General features: G+C 40.1%; 1 protein-coding gene across 5 annotated transcripts in view; it reads left to right on the forward strand.

The window, feature by feature from the left end:
* Positions 1 to 14,285, forward strand: part of STAG1 (STAG1 cohesin complex component) — a 381,779-nt gene that overhangs the window by 163,036 nt on the left and 204,458 nt on the right. For all 5 annotated transcript variants that reach the window (XM_084638723.1, XM_084638721.1, XM_084638725.1 and 2 more), the window contains one exon: positions 12,012 to 12,085. In XM_084638723.1, the coding sequence (XP_084494849.1) occupies positions 12,012 to 12,085 (74 nt within the window). The remainder of the gene's footprint in view (positions 1 to 12,011; positions 12,086 to 14,285) is intronic.

The following is a 14,285-nucleotide window of genomic DNA, read 5'->3' on the forward strand; positions in this document are numbered from 1 at the left end:
TATTAGATCCCAGGAAATTCAGAGTTAAGTTTGCACTTAAAAGAAATCAAAATATGATAAGTACAGAAGTGCACAGATAAGTCACCCAAACAACTTTAACTGTACCCTGTAGTGATGCCATGCAAAAATTACATGATTATGATAAAGGCATTTTAGTGTTTGTTGTCTTAGATTAGATAAAATTGATTTAAAAAAATAGTTTTAAAATAATTTCCCCCTCATGATATCACTACAGTGCAGAGTTAAGGTTGATTGGGTGCCTTAACTGTGCATATATTTTGGATTTTTTGAAGTGTAATCTTTAAGCTGAATTTTATTAATTTATAATGCTTGGATTTGGGATATATATAGCTTCCCTGTGATGTTTTTACCCCTTTTCATAGATTTGAAGATCATAAGGTTCTATTGTGATCATCTAGTCTGAGCTCCTGTATAACATGGGCTATAGAAATTCTCCAAAATAATTCCTACAGCATATCTCAGAAAAACATCCAATCTTGATTTAAAAATTGTCTGTGATGGAGAATCACCACTAACCTTGCAAAATTCAGTAGTTAATTACTCTCACTATTAAAAATTTACTCCTTATTTCCTGTCTAATTTTGTCTAACTTCAACTTCCAGCCATTGGATGATGTTATACCTTCCTCTGGTAGACTGAAGAGCCCATTATTAAATATCTGTTCCCCCCTGTAATCAAGTCACCCCTTAAACTTCTCTTTGTTAAATTAAATAGATTGAGCTCTTTGCGTCTATCACTATAAAGAATTTTTTCAAATTCTTTAATCATTCTTGTGGCTCTTCTCTTGAATTGTGGACACCAGAACTGGACACCGTATTCCAGCACTGATCACACCAGTGCGAAAATAGAGACAAAATAATGTGACTACTACTACTTGAGATTCCCCTGTTTATCCATCCAAGGATTACATTAGCTTTTTTGGCCACAGAGTCTCACTGGGAGCTTTTATTCAGGTGATTATCCACTACAACCCCTATATCTTTTTCAGAGTCGCTGTGTTCCATGATACAGTCCCCCATTGTGTAAGTATATGTAGTTGGGATGATTTTTTCCAGTGTGCATAACGTTTATAAGTGCAAAGAAGAATTTCATGTGCCATTTTATTGCCCAGTCACCCAGTTTTGTGAGATCCCTCTGTAACTCTTCACAGTCAGCTTTGGACTTTACTATCTTAAATAATTATGGATCATCTGCAAACTTGTCTTTGCACTGTTCACTTCCTTTTTCCAGATCCTTTTATGAATATGTTGAACAGCAAAGGTCCCATTACAGATCGTTGGGAAACCTGGCTATTTATATTTCTCCATTGAGAAAACTGACCATTTATTTCTACCCTATTTTTCCTATCTTTTAGCCAGTTACTGATCCACGAGAGGAACTTCCCTCTTATACCTTGACTACCTAGTTTTCTTAAGTGCCTATAGCTCTGTCAAAGGCTTTCTGAAAATCCAAGTACACTGTATCCACTGGATCACCCTTATCCACATTTTTGTTGACACCCTCAATGAACTCTAATAGATTGGTGATGCATCTTTTCCCTATACAAAAGTGGTGTTGACTCTTCCCCAACAAATCGTGTTTGTCTGTGTGTCTGATAATTCTGTTTACTATAGTTTCTACCATTTTGCTTGGTACTGAAATTACGTTCATCAGCCTATAATTGCCAGTATCCCCTTTGGAGCCCTTTTAACAAAATTAGTGTTACATTAGTTCCCTTCCAGGTATCTGGTATGGAGGCTTGTTTCAGTGATAGGTTGCATACTACAGTTAATAGCTCTGCAATTTTTATATTTGAGTTCCTTCAGAACTTGTGGGTGAATACCATCTGGTCCTGGTGACTTATTACTGTTTAATTTATCAATTTGTTCTAAAATCTCTTCTACTGACACATCAGTATGGGACTGTACTTCCGATTTGTTGCCCAAAAAGAAGCTGTTTCTGCTTCTCTCTCTCTCTCTATCTTCTTGCCAGCTTGTCAGTTCTCACCGATGTCCTGGCCTATTCATTTAACCCCTCTATCCTTTTCTAAATCCAGGGTCCTCTAATATTTAGTATCCTCCTTTTTGGTCCTAGGCTTTAGCCTTGGGAAGCGTAAGCTGTTCTTAATCTGACTGGAGCCAAGTAGGGTGTATTTCCCTGTAAACAGATTCCAAGGACTCTTATCTGTATCATAATTTTACGTTTCCTTCTTAGTTCCTTTAATACAGTAGCTCTCAACTGTTCCAGACTACTGTACCCCTTTCAGGAATCTGATTTGTCTTGCATACGCTCAAGTTTCACCTCACTTAAAAACTACTGGCTTACAAAATCAGATATAAAAATACAAAAGTGTCACAGCACACTGTTACTGAAAAATTGCTTACTTTCTCATTTTTACTATATAATTATAAAATAAATCAATTGGAATATAAATATTATACTTACATTTCAGTGTACAGTATATAGAGCAGTATAAAGTCTGTATGAAATTTTAGTTTGTACTGACTTCTCTAGTTCTTTTTAATGCAGCCTGTTGTAAGACTAGGCAAATCTCTAGATGAGTTAATGTACTCCCTAGAAGACCTCTGCATACCCCCAGGGATATGTGTACCCCTGGTTGAGAACCACTGTTTTAACAACCCCTTTTAATCTAATTCCATATCAAACAATCCATGTTAAACAATTACATAGAAGGGCACACTGTACTTCTTAGAAATAATACAGATATTTCCCAGTTCATCAGCCTGTTGTTTAGATCATTCTGGGCAAAGAAAAGACTGACACAGATGTTAAATTTCTCAAAGGAACCATTTTAAAATGAAATGTAATTCATAAATTCATTAATGGATTTACTTGTAAATTCAGAGAAAATTTATTCTGGACTCAAGTTTATGGGGAAACTCAACTTAGCCTTAACTATGGAACTGCAACTCCTGCCTCCATAATAGGTATACAAGAAACAGGTAACATTTTACCACTTCTACAGGAATGCATGACAAACCTGTCAAAAAGATGATGGCCACGTGAGATGCATGACACTTGGCAGGCCTATGAGGTACTAGTGTTCGTTGGTGAAGAGAATAGGGATCTGTACAGGGTTTGTATGGACCACAAACTCTACTATCTGTATTTCTAATAGTTACTATTACCATTACTATTACCTATCTCTTCCTAATAACTGGGATCCCCACCTACACAAGAGGTTACTGTGACATCATCTGGACTGAGGGTCCCAACTATAGGATCTTTTCCCTCTGCTCCAGCTTGATGTTCTTTTTCCTTGAGACTTTCATCCTCCTCAACAGCACAGAGGCAGTCAAAGTGAGGGTGAGATTGCTCTGCTGTAGCCCTGAAAGTCTCCTCTATATATACCTCTCCAGTTCAGCCACTCAGGTCTCAAGAGTCTGTACTTGGTCTCTGAGGGGAATGAGCCAGGAACACAAAAGGCAATAAGAAGAGGCTCTTTAAATGCATTAGGAGCAAAAGAAAGACGAAGGAAAGTATAGGTCCTCTACTTAGCAGGGAAGGAAAGCTAATTATTGATGTCATCAAGAAAGTCAAAGTGTTTAATGCCTATTTTGTTTCAGTCTTCACTAAAGAGGCTAACGGTGACTAGATACTCAACACAATTAATATTAATAACAAGGGGGAAAATAGGGAAAGAACAGGGTAAAGAATATTTAGATAAGTTAGATGTATTCAAGTTGGTGGGGCCTGATGACGTTCATCCTAGGGTACTTAAGAAACTAGCTAAAGCAATCTTGGAACTATTAGTAATTATCTTTGAGAACTCCTGGAGGATGGGTGAGGTCTCAGAAGAATGGAGATGGGTAAGCATAGTACCTTTCTTTAAAAAGGAGAACAAAGGAATAAGAGATCAGTCAGCCTAACTTTGATATCTGGAAAGATACTGGAACAAACTATTAATCAGTTTGTAAGCACCTAGAGAATAATAGGGTTATAAGGAATAGCCAGCATGGATTTGTCAGGAACAAATCGTGTCAAACTAACCTAATTTCCTTCTTTGACGGGGTTACTGGGCGGGGGGGAAATAGATGTGATATATCTTGATTTTATTTCAGAGTAGCAGCCATGTTAGTCTGTATCCGCAAAAAGAAAAGGAGTACTTGTGGCACCTTAGAGACTAACAAATTTATTTGAGCTCAGATAAATTTGTTAGTCTCTAAGGTGCCACAAGTTCTCCTTTTCTTTTATCTTGATTTTAGTAATGCTTTGGGCACAATCCCACATGACGACATCCTCATAAGCAAACTAGGTCTAGATGAAATTGCTATTAGGTGGGTGCAAAATTGATTGAAATACTGTGCTCAAAGAGTAAGTATCAATGGTTCACTGTCAGACTGGGTGGGCATATCTAGTGGAGTCTCACAGGGGTCAGTCCTTGGTCCAGTACTATTCAATATTTTCATTAATGCTTGGATAATGGAGTGGAGAGTATGCTTATAAAATTTGCAGATGGCACCAATCTGGGAGGGATTGCAAGGACTTCGGAGTACAGGATGAGTATTCAAACTAACCTTGACAAATTGAAGAATTGGTCTTAGTTTAGCAAGATTAAATACAGTAGAGACAAAAGCAAAATGCTACATTTAAGAAGAAAAAAATTAAATGCACAAGTACAAAATTGGAAATAACTCTTTAGGTAGCAGTACTGCTGAAAAGGATCTGGGTTCCATTGGATCATAAATTGAATATGAGTGAACATTGTGATGTAACTGCAGAACTGGAATGTTGCATGTAAGATATAGGAGTAATTGTCCTGCTCTACTTGGTACTGGTGAGGCCTCAGCTAGAGTACTGTGCCCAGTAAGGATAGATGTGGATGGAATGGAGAGAATCCAGAAGACAGCAACAAAAACAAAAGATTTAGAAAACCTGACCTATGAGGAAAGATTAAAAAAACTGTTTGTTTAATCCTGAGAAAAGAAGACGAGGGGAGGGAGGAGCCTGTCTTCAAATGTATTAAGTTCTGTTAGAAAGAGAACGGTGATCAGTTATTCTCCAGGTCACTGAAAGTAGGGCAAAAACTAATAGGTTGGCTCTGCAGCAAGGGTGATTTATGTTAGATATTAAGAAAAATCTTTCTAACTCTAAGGATAGTTAAGCACTGGAATAGGCTCCCAAGGCAGGACATTTTAAAAAAAAACAGGTTGGACAAATACCTGTCAGGGATGGTCTAGGTCAGGAGTTCTTAACCTTCATTGCACCGTGACCCCCTTCCAACAACAAATTTACTACATGACCATGGGGGAGGGCCACAGCCCAAGCCCCACTGCCCTGGATGGGGGTGGAGCTTAGGCTTCAGCTTCAGATCTGGGTCCCAGCGAAGTCTAATAGTGGCTGTAGTGACCCCATTAAAATGGGGTTGCGATCCACTTTGGGGTCCCGATCCACAGTTTGAGAACCGCTGGTCTAGGTTTATTTGGTGCTGCCACAGCACAGGGGTTTGGAATTAATTCCAGCCCTACATTTCTGTGATTCTATGAATTGGCATGTCAGACCTTTTAAAGCTTTTTGGGCTGTCTGCTGAGTAAGGAAGACAACACTGCACTGGTTTGCACTTGATCCATATTTGTAAGGTTTTCTTTGCAACCAAAAGGACTGGAAACCTAAGCCAAAATTTTTAAGCCTCGGTGCCTAAAATTAAGCACTTCAGTCTATATTTAGGAACCTAAATAAAAGTGTCCTGATATCAAAAGACACCCAGCGTCTTCAGCCTAAATTGACTTCAGAGGTGCTCAGCACCTCTGAAAACTGGGCCACTTTAATTTGGGTCTAACTTTAGGCAACCAGGTTTTTAAATGTATGAATATATAGATTCTGGATTACATTTGTGCAACATTGGGTAGATTCTCTATCAAATTCCATGGACTTGAAAACTTAGAATACACAAGGCTCTGAAAATATCTCTGCTGAATAGCCCCCTTCTCTCTTGATGCATCTGCACCAATGAGATGGTCGTGAGCTCCTGTTAACCCTTACTGCTGTGTTTTGTCCCTGCCAGGCTTGTTGGCTTCTCTCTCTTGTCCCTCTACTTGCTCCCTTGTGATCCGCTAGCCAGAATTTTCAAAGGAGGTATTTAGTGAACAGGCATGAGGTGGCTAAAGGGTCAGCCAGTGACCATATGAATGTCTGTTCACAAGGACATTGTGCTTTAAAGATTCCTGAGAGGAGCCAGAGGTAGTAGGGCACACCAGCATGCCCAAATGATTGACAGATATTCAAAACATGGGTGCCAGTTTGGCAGGCTACTTAGGGATATGTTGCTGTGCCCATACCTGCCAGTGTAGCATGTGCTGATAGATCATTAAGATGCAGATTCACCTGCACATAGAAAATCACCTGCTACAGAGTTGGACATGCTACCAACAAGCCTGATAGCGTTGCCTTATCTGTTTTGGTGATGGTCCCAAAAGATAGCAAGGAGAAGGTTCAGTTCCTCAGTGAGAAATGTTGGTGCAGGAACCAAGGCTTCTAGAGATTTGCTCTGTAAGATGAACACTGATCAGAAAAAAATAATTGACCGCATCAGTGCTATGGATAGGCCCTGGAGGATTATGAGGAGATCAGGGATGACAGAGGGACTTGCATGTACATTCCATATGACCATAAAGAGTTGTGAATGGTGAAGGGCTATCTAGCTAAGTTGAGGAAGAACAGCAGATAACTCAGTAGGTGGTCTAGACCATCATAACAAAGTCATGCAGGAGATTGCTGGTCTGGACACATTAGCAGTGAGCAGCTAGGTATTTTTTAATGCATCACTGACTGGTTTTGTGACCAAAACAAAAAGATTAGAGGCTTTTCTGATGTCCTGTTGGTGTCCCAGTGTCTGTGTTTGCCAGTTCATTTCTTATTGACCAAGTGATCTTTATTGCTCCTTTGGTTTTCATGTGTTGGCAGTTTCTGCCAGTCCACAACTTGCTATCTTACTAGATCCTTTAGCTAGCTGAGGCGTCTGATGGATGGAGATTCTTACCTGGCCAACACTCCGTCTGGGGGAATTACCTGGGGGTGGAGACTGATCTGGTAATTTATAAGTAGATTCTGTATTTCCTCCTGGATATGAGAGAGGAACATCCAGAACTGGGCCAAGAGAGATGGCAGGCACAAGGGAGATGCTTTCTTTTACTCATGCCAGTGTCATGGCTGATGGTGCGGAAGCCCTGACAATGGAAAATAATATACAAATCTCAAATTTCATCAACGGTTGGCTCAGAACATAGTCTCTCATCAGCCCTTAACCATGTTGAGATGGCAGAGACCAACATGTGGGCTCACGGGGGCATCCCACCTCAGGCTATCCCACCTCTGTGACTCAGCATCAACAGCACTAGTTGTGAAAGGGGCCAGTGCCCTGCTGTGCTTCCACTTGCTACTGCTGCTCAGCACAGTGGCCAGCTATTGTGGGTCCATTCTCAGCTAATCTCAGAGCCACTGTGGAAAACACTCAGAAAAAAAGGAGGAGTGAACCCTCCATTCTGTCCCGTGACCTACCCCATTGAATCTTGTACATTGTAGCTCATTTTCCCATTTGAACAGAATGTCTGTGTATTGCTTTGTGCTCTTTTTCTGTACTCACAAGAACAGCCATACTATCTAGCTCTGTATCCTGTCTTCCAACAGTGGCCAATGCCAGGTGCCCCAGAGGGAATGAACAGAACAGGTAATCATCAAGTGATCCATCCCCTGGTGCCCATTCCCAGCTTCAGGCAAACAGAGGCTAGGGACACCATCTCTGCCCATCCTGGTTAGTAGCTATTGATGGACCTATCCTCCATGAACTTATCTAGTTCTTTTTTGAACCCTGTTATAGTCATGGTCTTCACAACATCCTCTGGCAAGGAGTTCCACAGGTTGACTGTGCGTTGTGCGAAAAAATACTTTTTTTTCTTTTGTTTTAAACCTGCTGCCCTGTTAATTTCATTTGGTGCCCCCTAGTTCTTATGTTATGAGAAGGAGTAAATGACACTTCCTTATTTACTTTTTCCAAACCAGTCATGATTTTATAGACCTCTGTCATATCCCCCTTAGTTGTCTCTTTTTCACGCTGAAAAGTCCCAGTTTTATTAATCTCTTCTCATATGGAAGCCATTCCATACCCCTAATAATTTTTGTTGCCCTTTCCTGAACCTTTTCCAATTCCAACATATCTTTTTTGAGATGGGGCAACCACATCTGCACACAGTATTCAAGATGTGGGCATACCATGGATTTATATAGAGGAAATATTATGTTTTCTGTCTTCTTATCTATCCCTTTCTTAATGATTCCCAGTGTTCTGTTAGCTTTTTTGACTGCTGCTGCACATTGAGTGGATGTTTTCAAAGAACTATCCACAATGACTGTAAGATCTTTTTCTTGAGGGGTAAGAGCTAATTTAGACCCCATCATTTTATATGTTTAGTTGGGATTATGTTTTCCAATATGCATTGCTTTGCATTTATCAACATTGAATTTCATCTGCCATTTTGTTGCTCAGTCACCCAGTTTTGTGAGATTCCTTTGTAACTCTTTGCAATCTGCTTTGGACTTAACTATCATGAGTAGTCTTGTATCATCTGCAAATTTTGCCACTTCAGTGTTCTCCCCTTTTTCCAGATAATTTATGAATATGTTGATCTGTACTGGTCCCAGCACAGACCCGTAGGGGACACCACTATTTACCTCTCTCCATTCTGAGAATTGACCATTTATTCCTACCCTATGTTACTGCCTCCCCCATATTATTTATAAACTTCAATCTTGTATCCTTAACTTTTCTTTGATACTGTCATGGGGTCCACTTACCGTTGATGGTGCCTCCTCCTGGGGATTAGCTCTGTCAGGTGTTGCCTTCCTCTGGTGGTGTCCCTACCTATTGTCCTTTCTCACTCCCAGGCCCATCTCCCTCTGGGAACCACAGCCTCCTCTTCATGACTCAGCGTTCCTTCCAGGTCACTATGTAGTTCCCCCTTGCATGCCCCACAAAGTATTTCCAAAACAAATTTTCCCGGCCAGTCCACTTTCCTTTGCCTGGTCTATGCCATGTGCTCAGGGGCTGTTAAGGGAACCAGGGCCCGCCTTCTACCCTGGCTTCCAGCTCAGGGGCCCTCCAGTCAGCAGCTAAGGCCTGCATTGTCCTACCTTTCTGCTTTCCCCCTGAGCCTTTTCTACCTTCCTGGTTCCCCCCTGGTTTGCCAGCCTCCCAATTCCCTTCTCCAAGGGAGTTACTGCAGCCTACTTCCTACAGCCCCCTTCTGCTTTCAGGGCTTTATACTGTTCCTGTCTAGATAAGCCTCCCTATTTCATCAATTCCCTGTCCCCTGGCTCCTCCTTCAGGTGCAGCCTGGACAGTTAGATAGGCCCAATAACCCCTTCCAATCTTGTGTGGGGTGAACACTCCATCACAAATACTTACCTCATTTCTGCGTAAATTAACAGTTCATTTCAGAATTCCTCCTTGGGTTCCAATTCTTCCTCAGAGTGGACAGGGCTCTGTGCTCATCTTTATCCTCATTGTCCTTCTCTTCTTCTGCCTCATCTAGGTTGACTCCAGCCATATATTTCTGTTCATGTGACTGACTGTCTGGGTCTTGTGCCTCAGCTGCTGCTTCTTTAGTATAGGATATGAGGTCAGCAAAGGCAGTGCTGATTGAAAACTAGCACAGCCTATGCCTTTGCGGATTCATGTGCTTAATCGTCTAATTTGTGTGTCTAAATTGGCTTGAGTTCGAAAATACTGTGTTGCCTATCCTTGAAGCCATGCCCACAATCCTGTCCTTTTGTGTATACTCATCCTTTTGTACAGGGGCTGTATGTGCCCAACTATCCCTTTTGCACTTATCCCTTGCTTGCACTGTGGAATAAAACGTGCCTATGGGGATTTGTGTGCGCATTTTTTTGAAAATTTAGCCCTTAACTCCTGTGTACCTCAGTTTTTCCATGTATAAGGTGGTGTATAATGATTTCTCTCCTCTCAGGGAAGTAGGGCTGCCAACCCTCCAGGATTGTCCTGGAGCCTCCAGGAATTAAATATTAATCTTTAATTAAAGATTATGTCATGTGATGAAACCTCCGGGAATACGTCCAACCAAAATTGGCAACCCTAAAGTGTGAGGCTTAACTATTCATTTGTACAAATTACATTGAGATCTTCACATGGAAGGTAGTATAGAAATGCTAAGAATTATAAATGAAATCACTTGTTGAAATTATCTGGTCTGTGCTATGCAGGCGGTCAGACTAAATTATGATAATGTTCCCTTCTGGCCTTCGTATGTTGAATCTATGAAAAAAATGTTAATTATTATATATATATCTGTGCAATCTGTACTGGCAATCCAGTACAAAGCCACAATATAGAAGACATGAAATATTTTCATTCCTGCACTTTGTAGTGTTATACTTTGATATTAAGAAATGCTCTGAATTTCTGTAAAGGAAGAGTTAATGCCTTTTTTGATGGAACAGTTATGATTTTGTGTGGTAAAGGCAGTTATGCCTTGAAAAAGGACTATGTAAAACGGGCACCTTCTTTCTCAGCAGATCTGTTCTTTTTGTGTAATCTGGGTCATATTTACTTAATTTAGTGACAAAAGTAAGATTTTACTGTTTTTTCGTGTTAGGCCTGGTCTACATACAATTTTTGTATTGGTGTAATTCTATCAATTGAGGGATACTTTTTTAGTTGTGGTTATACAGGAGCAATCCAGAGTGGATGCAGTTATACTGGTATAAATGTGCTTATACAAATGTAGCTTATTCCTCTTTCCATATGGGAATAAGATGTAGTGACATAAACATATTTATACCATTATAACTGTATTGACATTTGGGAGAGGAGGAGATAGGCCACTTTATCTATAGTTTTGTATGTAGAGAAGCCCTAAGTCATGCAAAGCCAACACAGCTGAAACTGAGTGAGCTGGATTTTATTCACTTTTGCACATGATCAGTAGAATTACTTACTAATTTCCAGTTAGTTACACCTGTAAATCCCAATTGGAAACACCAGAGTTATACAGGTGTAATTGGAAGACATAATTTGTCAGTAGATTTAATAGTAGTAATGGTGACATGCAAGATATCAATAATTCATTTGAACTCTTCCCTGGGATGAGTTTTCAGAACAGGAACTCAGAAAAGCAATTCTTTTACTTGTAAAATCAGCATATTTGATACAGAAATCAATAAGGGAGAATAAACATGAATCCCCATTATGCCATTTTTTAAAGAGTCTGTTTTTACAGTAGATCTTCACATTAGGGCACAAGGCTGGGTGTCAGGGGACTAGCCCCAACTCTAAGCACCTAGGTGCCAATTCTAGAAAGTTTCCCTATTCAGTAAAGCAATTAAGCATATACCTAACATTAAGCATGTGCATTGAAGTCAGTGGCAGTTAAGCACATACTTAAAGTCAAGCAGATGCTTTAATGCTTTCCTGAATTGGGGCCACAAGTTTGAAAAATTTATTCTTTTAAATTCATAATTAGGCCTTGTAAGTTTTTAAGGCCCGGCTTGACAAAGCCCTGTCTGGGATGATTTAGTTGGTGTTGGTCCTGCTTTGAGCAGGGGATTGGACTAGATGACCTCCTGAGGTCTCTTCCAATCCTAATATTCTGTCATTCTATGATTTCCAGAGATGCTGAGCACCTGCAGATCCATTTACTTAAATGAAGATTGAAGGTGGTCAGCAGAATTGGGCACTTAATCTCTCCTTGCCTCAATTTTCTTTGCAAAAAAGGGGGCTCATACTTAGTCAAAGGGTTGCTTCTCAGTCTAAATTCATTAATGTTTGTAGAATGTGTTAACTTCCTTCCATGAAGGCACTATATATGTATAAAATGTTTTTATTTATACCTATTGGGAAGAAGAGAAATGCAAATTATAATACCTTTGAATGAAGCATACTTCTCAAATCAAGTAGTATAATGTTTCAGGATGCTAATACTATAAATTATCAGGATGCCAGTCTGAAATATTAGTGATCTTTTATTTCTTTTTTGCAGCTGCAAGAAAACCAAGATGAAATCGAAAATATGATGAACTCTATTTTTAAGGGCATATTTGTTCATAGATACCGGTAAGAGAATGAGCATTGTAGAGGGCCTTATTTGCTGAATTCAATAAAAATTTATGTTGATTTTCTTGTGGTGTAACATTCTAGGTCCTCCTGAAACAAAACTAAAACCATTATAATCTTTTAAGTTAAGAAAGAGAATTTAGGTGTCTCCCTTTTTTACCCAAATAAATAAGATACCCAGACAACCTTAATTTGGTCCTAAGTAACACCATAGGGGAGAAAAAATGAAAAAAGTGAATCCACTGTTAAAAAGCCGTTTCAGCTAAGGTGGGACCACAAAGACTGAAATGCCATAATAATAATAATAAGCATATGGTTATTTCATGTTGTACAGAGCAAAAAAGTTAATTGGGTGCCTTCACTATCCATTTAAATGCCTTAACATTTTGGATGTCTTCTAAGTTTAACCTTAACTCTAAATTTCCTGGATTTGTAATTCTTGTTTTAGCTACAATTGCAAACATTATTATAGTGATTTTTGTCCTTAAATTACTGATGTGTACTCTCCATCTTAATTCCAATTTAACAATGTTTTTACTTGGGAATTTGGGGGAAACTTTAAATAAGTTTTAGAGCCAGAAAAACCAGCAGGTTCTGGCAGCTTTGTGCTAATTTGGAGCAGTGCAAATCAATTAATTTACAATGGCTAGTTAAAATTAATTTATGACTGCTTCACATCACAGATAGTGCAAAGCAGCTGGAGCATACTGGTGAATTTGTTCCTTATTTTACAACTGATTGCTTGGCTTATTTATGTAAGATAAGATAATATGTTAACATTGTAATTAATTGTTTAAAAACATGTAAACTTGCGAAGTAAGCTTCCAGGATATGAAACTGTGGAATTCAACTGTTTTAGTCATAAAGAAACATGTTGTTCAACTTTAAAATTTTGCAAAAGGAAAAGGAGTACTTGTGACACCTTAGAGACTAACAAATTTATTTGAGCATAAGCTTTTGTGAGCTACAGCTCACTTCATCGGATGCATTTTGGTCATCTGTGAAAGCCTTGAGGCAGACTGGGCAAAAAGAGAACAGTGGGTGGGTAACAGTAGGGCTGCCTGGGGGGTGTGAACAGAAATATGTGGGGATGTTAGGAAGTTCATAGAATCATAGAATAACAGAGTTGGAAGGGACCTCTGGAGACCATCTAGTCCAACCCCCTGCCCAGAGCAGGACCAATCCCAACTAAATCATCCCAGCCAGGGCTGTGTCAAGCCTGACTTTAAAAACTTCTAAGGAAGGGGATTCCACCACCTCCCTAGGTAACGCATTCCAGTGTTTCACCACCCTCCTAGTGAAAAAGTTTTTCCTAATATCCAACCTAAACCTCCCCCACTGCAACTTGAGACCATTACTTCTTGTCCTGTCATCTGCTATCACTGAGAATAGTCTAGATCCATCCTCTTTGGATCCACCTTTCAGGTAGTTAAAAGCAGCTATCAAATCCCCGCTCATTCTTCTCTTCTGTAGACTAAACAATCCTAGTTCCCTCAGCCTCTCCTCATAAATCATGTGTTCCAGTCCCCTGATCATTTTTGTTGCCCTCCGCTGGACATTTTCCAATTTTTCCACATCCTTCTTGTAGTGTGGGGCCTAAAACTGGACGTAGTACTCCAGATGAGGCCTCACCAATGTCGAACAGAGGGGAATAATCACGTCCCTCGATCTGCTGGCAATGCCCCTACTTATACAGCCCAAAATGCCATTGACCTTCTTGGCAACAAGGGCACACTGTTGACTCATATCCAGCTTCTCGTCTACTGTCACCCCTAGGTCCTTCTCTGCAGAACTGCTGCCTAGTCTGTAGTGGTGCATTGGATTCTTCCATCCTAAGTGCAGGACTCTGCACTTGTCCTTGTTGAACCTCATCAGATTTCTTTTGGCCCAATCCTCCAATTTGTCTAGGTCCCTCTGTATCCTATCCCTACCCTCCAGCGTATCTACCACTCCTCCCAGTTTAGTGTCATCCGCAAACTTGCTGAGGGTGCAATCCACACCATCCTCCAGATCATTAATGAAGATATTGAACAAACCCGGCCCCAGGACCGACCCTTGGGGCACTCCGCTAGATACCGGCTGCCAACTAGACATGGAGCCATTGATCACTACCCGTTGAGCCTGACTATCTAGCCAACTTTCTACCCACCTTGTAGTGCATCCATCCAGCCCATACTTCTTTAACTTGCTGACAAGAATA

Source organism: Lepidochelys olivacea (assembly GCF_965140295.1).
Source record: "Lepidochelys olivacea isolate rLepOli2 genome assembly, chromosome: 9".
Taxonomy (NCBI): Eukaryota; Metazoa; Chordata; order Testudines; family Cheloniidae; genus Lepidochelys; species Lepidochelys olivacea.